This window comes from Amphiura filiformis, chromosome 4 (genome assembly GCF_039555335.1).
Source record: "Amphiura filiformis chromosome 4, Afil_fr2py, whole genome shotgun sequence".
Classification (NCBI taxonomy): domain Eukaryota; kingdom Metazoa; phylum Echinodermata; class Ophiuroidea; order Amphilepidida; family Amphiuridae; genus Amphiura; species Amphiura filiformis.
In genome coordinates, this window is record NC_092631.1 from 58,533,371 (window position 1) to 58,544,221 (window position 10,851).

At 37.0% G+C, this 10,851-nt stretch overlaps 1 protein-coding gene across 2 annotated transcripts in view; it reads left to right on the top strand.

The window, feature by feature from the left end:
* LOC140151130 (poly(A)-specific ribonuclease PARN-like) overlaps positions 1-4,883 on the top strand; it is a 55,683-nt gene extending 50,800 nt beyond the window's left edge. Inside the window, exons 19-20 of one of the 2 annotated variants that reach the window (XM_072173351.1) lie at positions 3,118-3,175; positions 4,349-4,883. In XM_072173351.1, coding sequence (XP_072029452.1) covers positions 3,118-3,170 — 53 coding nt within the window. In that variant the 3' untranslated portion in view covers positions 3,171-3,175; positions 4,349-4,883. Of the gene's footprint in view, positions 1-3,117 lie in introns of both variants that reach the window. The other variant, XM_072173350.1, reaches the window with a different exon arrangement.
* Positions 4,884-10,851: the final 5,968 nt, after the last annotated feature.

Genomic DNA, 10,851 nt, shown 5'->3' on the forward strand with positions numbered 1-10,851 from the left:
GTGGGTGTTACTTCCATGGAGTTACTGACATATACAATGCATCATACGTAAGACCTCCAACCCATAATAAGTTACAATAAATATCATAAAAAGGAGAAAAGTGCAGGTCCATGATGACAAATTTTTAAAGCCATTTGAACAGTGGCGTAGCCAGGACTTTTTCAGAGGGTAAGGCAACTTTCAAGGGGGCAACATTTGACGAAAAATGGGCTAAAACGTACAAAAAAGGCAGAAAATCATAAATATCAGAGAAAATCATAAATATCAGCGTGGGCAGCATTCCACAAGGGGGCAAGAGGGGGCAAGAGTTCTCACAGGGGGAAGCTTCCCCTTTTGCCCCCCCCCCAGGCCCTGGCTATGCCACAGCATTTGAAGTAAGTGCAAGCACTTACATACACAACAAAATGGGACGTTGCAGTTCACTGAGGATGAAACTAACATGTTGCACTTTTGATGCAATGACAATGCCTAAAACTAAGTATGGAAGACCATGATAGCATGTACCCTGCCTACACGAAGTTAGTGCATCAATATACAATAATACATATACATGTATTGATTTATTCTCTGAGGTTAACCGTCCTATTCCTATACTTTCCAGATTAACATTCAACCAATACATTTGCTTCAATGTTGTATTTGGCAGTCTGCCCAGATAATTCAGTGCATGGTTCATGTGTTGTCTTTGATCACTGCTGAAAGCTAATTTTAGCCATTATCGTGTTTTCGAACACTGTAGGTTGAAAGCTATTTTTAGCTGTTATCGTGTTTTTGCTCGACCTGGTGTACAAAAGGTCAGCTATGAGCCAAGGACACCGAAACACGTACGATGCCATGTTTCTGGTGTGGGGTTGAGGATGAAAGCTATTTTTAGCCTTATCGTGCTTTGAACGACCTGGTGGGAGTGGTGTACAAGGGGTCAGATATGAACCAAGGACACTGGAACACGCACAATTTTATGTGTCTGTTGTGGGGTTGTGGACAACTTTTCTGCTACAAATTATACACACATCATTTCAATTTCACAGTGCCATATCATGCACAAAAGAGTATGAACATTTTGCAAAAACAACAACAAAAAATGTGAGAAAAGAACATTTTCATGGGATCACAGTTTCTAGCAGTGCAGAACCAAGGGGGGTGTGAGCATGGGAGCATCTCCCCCCAAAATTGGGCTTTCCCCAGTCAAAATAAGAAATTTTTTGGGATTTCTGCCCCCTCTATCAATTTCTTGCTCCTCATTTGTAACCCTGAAAACGAATTCTAATGCCACTGGTTTTTAGATGTTGCTATTCAAATGGGATGAAATGTGACAGTGCAGCTGAGGATGCCGGATATAGACCAAAGGAAAATATATTCATTAAAACAGGGGGGGGGGGGATATAGTGCAAGATTTAACTGAAGAAGAATCACCAAGGTAATCCTTCACAATAATGTATTGTTTCTGTTGACAATTGAACTAGTTATTATAATTGACCTGGGAAAATGAATTGGACAATTTGAATCGGACTTATTTTGGAATACCCTGCACACTACCCTAAGTATAACCCTAACCCTGACCATAACTCTAATCTAACGTACATAGGGTAAACCAGAATTAGTACCTAAGTCATCCAGAATCTCTCCTTTTTGTAATACCAGTGTTGCATTAGATTCTAGCTTTAACTCAGGAGGTAGCCGGGAATACTGAGAGGGTCATTCCTCTTCTGGCAAAATGTTAGCCTATCTGCCAATACTTCACTGTTCCCATTTTTGAACCATATTTCAGTTTCCCCCTCAACCAAGGTTGTCCTTGAAATTTTATTTTTAAAAACATGTAATATTTGTTGCACTTTTTACATCAAGTTCAGGTCAAAATCCATCCAAAAAAAGCTGTCCTTTGTCATACCTATAAACATCAAAAATGGTTCCAGTTGTAGCCTGAGTACTTCTGACTTGACCAGAGTGTTCCTATCCACCAGAGCCTGACAACCATGATCTCCAAAATGCTGCTCTATCCCCACACCCCCATTGAAAGTATACCTCTACAACATACAAACCCTGGTCACATGAGCATACTTGTCACATTGTGTTGGAGCACTCACTTTCATAAATGACTGGAGGAACCCATGGTTTATGTGGTTAAAACTGCAATGATCACTTGACCACTAATTGACTCGTCATAACACGGGATAGTTTGACCAAATTTTATATAGTACCATTTATGATACAATGGCCATGATTTGCAATCATATCACTCCGGGTTAGGTTCGGGTAGGGATTTGCACCAAAAAATCTGAAAGTGAGCTGATATTTAGACCAATTTTCCAAGGAAATTTGACGCATTTTTATACCTGAAGCCCAGATTTGTTTGCAAAATTTAACACAATTTTCCAAAATAAAATTTGGGCATATAGCTTTGTAGGTGAAAATTTGTGTATTTTTTATGTTGAAAATTTGAAAAAGGACCCATTTTTATACCAAAATTGAAAAAGGGGGCTGTTGAGAAGCCATACATGAGACCCATATTTGCATCACATCCCAGTGTATGGAGCATGGAGTACCACCCCCGGGCATACACATGGATGAGATGGGAGCATAGCAGAACCACTTTGATAGGCTCTTGATTGACTTTGCTAGGTTGTGTTAGAAAGTGAAAGTAGGAAGTGGGCGTATCAGCTGATACAATAATATTTTTATGCCAGAAGTATGACTAGCTTCAAACCAGTATGAATACTATGATCATAGTGAGCCAAGTGTATAGTATCATGTTTGATTAGGCCTTAAAAATTGTATTGCCCTTAGAGCTCCAAAGTCAAGGTCGGTTGGTTTACCTTTTTTTTGGCCACATACAATATCAAGAAATGCAAGTTCACAAAATACCATGGTAAACAATGATTTATCAGAGTTGTGCAGTACGAATTACAAACAAGAAAAACATTTTCATAACATGCTTGTGTATTTTATACCAAATATGAAAATTCAAAATTGCCCCTGTGCCAAAACTTTTCGCACAGGGGCAATGATTGAACCCTGTGTTGCAACAGTGAAACACATGAATGAAAAGAAAACTTCAATATATACCTATTACTTGTTTTCTGACTTTTTCTCTTTTTCTTTTCTTACTTTTGTCTTCAGAATCAACCAAGAAACATCCAGACAAGCTATTTGAAGAGCCTACCACTTGGTAACCATGGTAATATGTCATTACTAAAAATAAGAGTGGATTTATTAAAACCGGATGCAATAATCATTTTGCTCACTATCTATTAAATGTGGTGCTAAAAATACGTGGAGCCATTGTTTAAGGGTTTCACAATGACTTTTGGGGAGTAGTGAAAACAGTATTTTTGGCTTCAGCACCATCCATATTCATTCAACAATAAAGGCAAGGCTGGCAAGTCTTAACCTACCGGTACAAGTGTCCGGATAATCAAGTGCATTACTGGGGTGTGGAGGGCGACCCATATGATACCAAAAATGGGTAAAAATATACCATATTTGAGACCACCTCTGTTTAAAAAGATACCCCATACCCCATGCAAGATTTTGCAAAATTACATGGGTATCAATTTAAACTATATGTTATTGCAAGAATACCATCGTACCAAATGGCAAAATTGGGTTATTTTTCCGAGAAAGAAGAAAATTTTGAACAACAGAAAGACCCATCCAAATAAAACTTTTCTTCATTTCCCTCAAAGTTGGTTAACTTTTGAGAAAAATACATTATGGAAAAATAGAAGCCCTATATGAGACTCGCTGGATGAATTTGATACCCTATATGAGACCTTGGGAGGCTTTTGTGATTTTGATACCTTTTTGTGAATCCAAGGACCTAAGCTGGTCTTGTGTTTTGGAACAGGCTTGGTAAGTCGAACAGTATACAAGTGACCCCACGGTGAGTCTTGCATGGCATACACATAGTTGGGCACACCGCCTATACCAAATAGAAACAGTTTGCTTGTTACTTGTACATTTTCCAATTACTAGGGAGCAAACCACAGAATTACAAGGAGGACCGGGACTCCCTATACAGCTATGTACAATGGTGCCATCACCTACGAAAGAAAAAGTTAGGGGTATTTAGGTCCTTGCCGTCTGTATACGGAAACAAACAAAAACGATTCTGCGTGAGAAATGTGTACTGCGTCACTCCTTTGACGCAATCAATGCGTTCGCCATGGAGCTTGTCTAATTGTGCCTGCGGTCTGCGTGTATCGCCCAAAAGCACCGATTAGTTTCGGATGCATTTCGAGCAAATCATGAATATCCACAATTTTTGCCCCGTGTGTGTATCAAGATAGCGGTTAGTCCAGATCCTTTGGTTTCATTCATTCTGTTAATTTGCTATTTGTTGTACTTGCAGAGGATCACATTTTGTAAATACAGCCAAGTCTCCATTATCCAGATCTCAAATACATACACATCTCTCTGTTATCTGGCCATGTGATCTTCATAGGATAACATGTTTTAATGCTTGGACGTCTTTGTTTCATGATCTGAAGTTTTTAGAATGACATCTCTGTGTTGTAAACAACACTCAAATACCGTATTCGTCCGAGTATAGTCCCACGTTCGAGTATAGTCCCACCCCCCATTTTTCGAAAAATTCCAGAAATTGTAAAAAAACCATTTTTTTAAAGTTATTTATTTTTTCGGTTTTGGAGTGTCCCTGGACCTAGACCTAAATGCTAGGATCATTCATAGTTGACCAAAATTTGATATCATTAATAGAGTATGACATGAAAAGTATGACATGAAAACAAATTATCAATTTTCATATTAAAAACACAAAACATCATGCAATTTTTTATTTTTTTTAGGTCAACCATGAATGATCCTAGCATTTAGGTCTAGGTCCAGGGAAACTCCAAAACCAAGAAAAAAACTTTAAATTTTTTTTTAAAGGGGGGGGGGGGGGGGGGGGGGGGGGGGGGAGGGGGGGGGGGGGGGGGGGGGGGTGGGACTATACTCGGACCAATACGGTACTAGTATAATCTTTCAGTGCTGTTACCCTTATTTAGTAATGTTTGAGTGACATGTGTCTAGACAGTAATGTTGAATTAATAATCATTCACTTATCCAGATTTGTCACATGTAAAGCAGTGCTTGGTCCTATTATGTCCAGATTAAAGAGGTTGGAATTATGAGGTTGGAATGTATGTTTTTAAAAATATGCAAAATGCCACAAGTTCAATATAATGACATCCAAAGTGATTGGAATGAACTTTTTGGTTGATCATAATATTGTTATCTTGTACAAGTGCAGAAGGTTACTCACAGAATGAACATTTCAACTTCTGTGTGGACGATTTCATCAGTAATTATAGTTACTTAAATTATAATTATATTAGTCCTGATGAACTTATTCAAAGAATGAAATGAATTTCAATTTGTAAAAGAGGCTGATACACATCGACTGGTCAAAGCAGTTATTGGGCTATGCCAGGTGAAATCCATACACCCCGTAATCCCCCTATGGAAGATATGAATTTAATCTCCAACACAGGGAGTACGAATTTCATATGGGGTTACCTGAATATGGGTGATTCCATTTGAAATCTACACTCCTTCGTGTGGGAGATTAAGATCATGTCTTCCATAGGGGGTGTAATGATTTCAACTGAATAGCCCAATGTTGCATGACTTAAGTCAACTATATAGCCTTTAATAGTCGTGACTAGTAGCTTAGTATTCACAACTTTGAAGGTGATACTAGACTATTGATTGTGTGCTCAAAAATCATTAACAAGGGAAATAATAATATTTAATTGTGACACGATCTGGTCTATGGAGGCCAAAGGCTGTAAATTTGAAACTGAGATAAAGGTAAAAATATGAAGTAAAAAACAATAAAATACATAAGAAAATCGACATCAAAAAACTTCATAACTTTAGAACCAAGTATGCTAGACCTTTGGTGTTTAAAGTAAATGATAGCATATTATACGTATAATGCAATAATTACAGTAACTCAATTTTCAAAAATGCCTCCTTTGGTCCCCATGGGCCAGATCATGTCACAATGTACAATGAAATATTACAATAAGGCCAAAAAAAAATAGGTTCGTCTCATGTCCCCTGCACGCATTAGATTTCTGATGGTGAAAATGTTCAAAAATAAAATTTTATTTCACAATTTTTATTTTCTTTTCAAAAAATGAAGGTAAATAGCCATTGGCAAAACATATTATGGGCTAAAACTGGTGAGTTTTCAAGGGTAACCCCTAACACCTGATTTATTGATAAATAAAAAAATGCATAACGCATTTGGATTTGTAATCGCTTGGAGGACATGAGACAAAACTTTTTTTTTGGCCTAAAGTACCAATACAGATTATATTGGATGATTCCAGTTGAAATCCACACACACCCCCTCTGATGGATGACCTTATCTCCCACACAGGGGGTGTAGTTTTTTAATGGGGTCATCCATTCAGGTGCCCATAGTTATTTGAAATTCACAATCCATTTGTGGAAGAAACAATCCCGTTGTGGAAGAAAAAGGTCATGTCTTCCATAGAGGGTGTACTCTTTTGACCATGCTTAATGTGGAAAGAAAAAGAGCAAGGTACACCAACTTGATGTGGAGAAACAAGTAAAATACAGACTAGACGGTATGCAGAGGGGGAACAAAAAAAACAAATAATGTAGGCATTAGAAATAAAAGTGCACTAGAACAAGTGATGAAAATCACTGTGTACATAAGCAGACATGAAAAACCAAACAACTAAAAAACATGCACTGAAGTTTGGCCAAAAATGGCCAATTCCAGAGCCCACAGAAGTGTCGGGAACACTTGTTCTAGTTCACTTTTAGTTCTAATGCCTACATTTGCTGTTTTTGTCTAGTCTGTATTTTACTTGTTTCCCCACATCAAGTTGGTGTACCTTGCTCTCTTTCTTTCCTGTTGTTCATAATCAAGGTATCCTCTTGTATCATTTATTGATCCTTGATGTGTTTTGTGTTGTCATCTGTTGGATTCACCATTACCCACTTTTTCATGCTTAATGTGTTTATTTGTGCATTTTGAGTACGGTACTAAAGAGAGCTTCCATTTAGATTATCTAAATATTGTCATAGTTATTGAAGTTGTGACTACTAAACAAAGTTGAAGTGGTGCAAATCTAGTTGAAGTGATGCGGGACATCACCCAAGTCTCGACAATTTCTGAAAGGTGATGGCCGCTTTGTGAACAAGCAGTTTGTTTGTCAACTTGACTCTCTGACAAAATAATAGTCTGTAACTTCAGAGCAAACATGAAAAGCTCTCACAACAAGCGATTGAGTTTAAATTTGGCATATATAAGAGACAGGGGGGCTGTTCTATGGGTGGACAGACTTGCCAAGTAGGGGAGGTCATGATTTTTATTATTAAATTTTTCTGGAAGAGGCTAAATGACCCCAAAAATCTCAGAAAGCTTGAAAATCTGAAACATTTTTGCAAATGTATTATTCCAAATTTCAGTCAAAATTAATCCACTTAGACCAACAAGTGACTGTATTTAATTAAATACAGCTAAGAACACAAAATATCCCCTAAATGCAAAATCTGGGTCGGTCGGGCCTATAGAACAGTTTTGGGTGTCTTTTTTTGTTGCCTTATCCTGTTTTACCCATATTTGTGTAGGACCTCTCAATATTTCTGCACACAAATTTTCGGTAGCACCACGTCTCATGATTTCAGGGTTTATTATTTCAAATGTTTATTATTCCAATTAAAAGTTACACACCACATACACATTGGGCTATTACAATCCAAACACCCGCTATGAAATATGTGACCTTATTCTTCCACATACGGAGTAAATTTTAAATGGAGTCATCAATTCAGGTAGCCTCATTTCAACTTCATATTCCCTGTGTGGAAGATTAAACTTGCCTTGTACTGGAGGCTTTTTGGCAGGAAGAAATATGATGAATAGAAATTTGTTTTCTCCTAACGGTTTTGAACCACGGACCCCATGGGTGTTAGACACATGACTAGGCATAGTGCGCCATGAGGGTGTACCTGGCTGGCCAAGCTCTCCGTGCTCATGTGTCCTGCTACACGAAATGAGCGTAAAGTCGCAAGTTGGTAGTTTCGAGACATCCTGTCTGACTGATGTGATGTTCTTTGTTTTCCGCGCATCTGTACAAGCCAGTAGTATGTCCTTCATGAATGGCCCATTGTGCCCCCATTAATATCCCATTTACCCTAGACTATGCCATAGTCGGATTTTATTAAAAATATGTTATTTTTTCATGATGAACCCATTTCGTTGAACTCAAAATTATACGGATGTTTATTAAAATAAGTATTCAATAGTAAAATGGTTATAAAGAGTTAAAAATATCAGATAATTAGTGACAATAAAAGTAACTGAATGCAACATCATCTTGCATAATTATAATGGCTCACTTTAATAATGAACAATTCTGATTTTGGAATCTACCAGTTTATTGATAGCGAACCCCGAAAATCCGACTATGGACTTTGAATTTTAAGCAGAACTTTACCCGGGACTTTGCTCTCTAAAAACACACAGTCAAGCATACATGTTTATCAGTCCATTAACCACAAGTACTAAGCATGGTATAGTACAAGACGCGCTAGATGTTTGATGAGAGATTAACTTTCGCATCAACACAAAAGCGTCGCAAATACCACAGATAGTTGTGTACGGTGTAGTTAATGGTAATGGCGCTGAGCCCGGAAGATTTAAACAATAGCGAGATATGGGCGACCAATCACAAGGCAGATCCATTTAAAGATGCATTACATCATGGCCAATTTTAGTTAGGCCAGAAATTGGCCTAACTCTCCATAGAGTCCCGTGTTAAAAATTTTAACCGCAAGGCAAAGTCAGTAGTCCACTTGGGAAGCTAACAAACAGAGGGAGTGCGGTGACTGAAAAGATCAGATAGAGATGTGAAAATCTATCAGTTGCACACAAATCAATATAAATCACAGTTTTATGCTTAAATGTAATGGGCAGATTATGCAAAATGGGCAAGTGGACTACGGAGAAGTCTACATTTACCCCCATTCACAAAGGACATACAGACGTACTACTGGCTTGAACAGGTGCGTGTAAAACAAATAACGCCAACGGGTCACATATGTTTGTTCGCACGATGATGCAATCGGATCATGCGGGATACTTGTCCTTGTAGTTGGTTTGTGCTGTAGCCTTTTGTGGCTTCTGGTTAGGTTAGGGTCATGTTTTTCATAATAGGTGTATGGATTTCAACTGGAATAGCCCAATGATCCCTTTGGAATAATGATTTTTTTCTTTTTTTGCTTACCGATATTTATAAGTATTCTGTATGTGTTATTTGGGAATTAACAATGCTTCAGAATAATTCAACATTTAGATTGAATCCAGAGTACAAGAGGGGATCAGACGTAAGTTTACATGTCTGTGTAAAATGTGTAAATATGTATTTCCTGTATAGAATTTTTTGAGATCCAATTCTAATTCTATATATAAATAATTACTTGTATAGAGATAACATTTACTCAATATAAATATATAAGACCAAAGTAAGGGAACAATCCAAAATATCAATGACATCCTATAAATATAACTAGTTTCTTTTCATAGCTGACCCTCCAGGGTCATCGCTATGTTTTAGCAAGTGCCTGTTATTTTCACCTAGACTGCCTGTCCAAATTTTGACTCTGAAAACAAAAAACAGATCTCTGCCCCTATTAGGGGTTCAGTTAGTTCAATTAGATATTGCAATAGTCTTGATTTATTAGTCTGGTCTTGTTTTGAGTTCACAAAACTTATTCAAGCTAACATTGCCTCTGATTGGTCAATAACATGATATCTTCATTTTAATCACCAATCAGAATGGAGCTTTGAAAATAATTCACCCCAATTTTTTTGCATGGTGAAATTATTTTAACAATGTTGCTGATTGGTCCAATTGATAATGAAAACTTGTTTTTGACCAATCGCCAGGTAGTTCTCACGGGGTTAAGAACTAAGGAGAAGTGTAATCAGTATTCTTCATTTATAGGATGTCATCTATCTTTTGGGTTGTTCCCTAAGTACATGTATACAAAACAAAAACAAAAATAAAAACAGTGCATAAGGAAATGTATATATAGTGTCAAAAAGTTTCTAAAATAATTGTGATTAGTATTCCATGTGGAAGTAAAAAATAAATGGTATGTTTATCATCCAAAATGATAAACACTGTATGTGATCTAGTACCTTTTTCATCTATTTACTAATACCTGGGAAACACATGTGGAATTCTATTGGGTATTCTAGCTGAAATCCATACATGCCCTATAGATGATGTGACCTTAATCTTCCACACAGGGAGTGTGATATTCAAGTGGGGTTACCTGAATGAGTGACTCCATTTGAAATCTACACCCCTTGTGTGGGAGGTTATGGTCATGTCTTCCATAGAGAGTGTATGAATTTCAACTGGAATAACCCCTTCTTTGGAGATGTTGGTTTCCTAAATAAAGAAATACATAGAAATGTGGGGAATATTGTTATTCTTGATTAAGGGATCTAAAATGAGCGCTTATTATGCGTTTCGACAGTATTTTTGTGGGACATGAGAGCACCTCAGACCTATCGAATTGCATTCTGAATACTGAAGCATGTCTTTCTGATATCAAATAATTTTCATTTTTTGAAAATCACAATATAATACAAATTTTATGACAAATTATAAAATTTGATATTTTTCAAATTTTGATATATAACAGTCCTCGAAGTAAATTATATAAATCTAATGATATATTCTTAAAGTGTATGTAGCAGGGAGGAAAAGCCGACGGTCAATTGAAAATTTTGACCTTTCATATTGAAGATATGGATTTTTTTCCCAAAAGACCTAATTTTTTTTTTTTGGTGTTTTG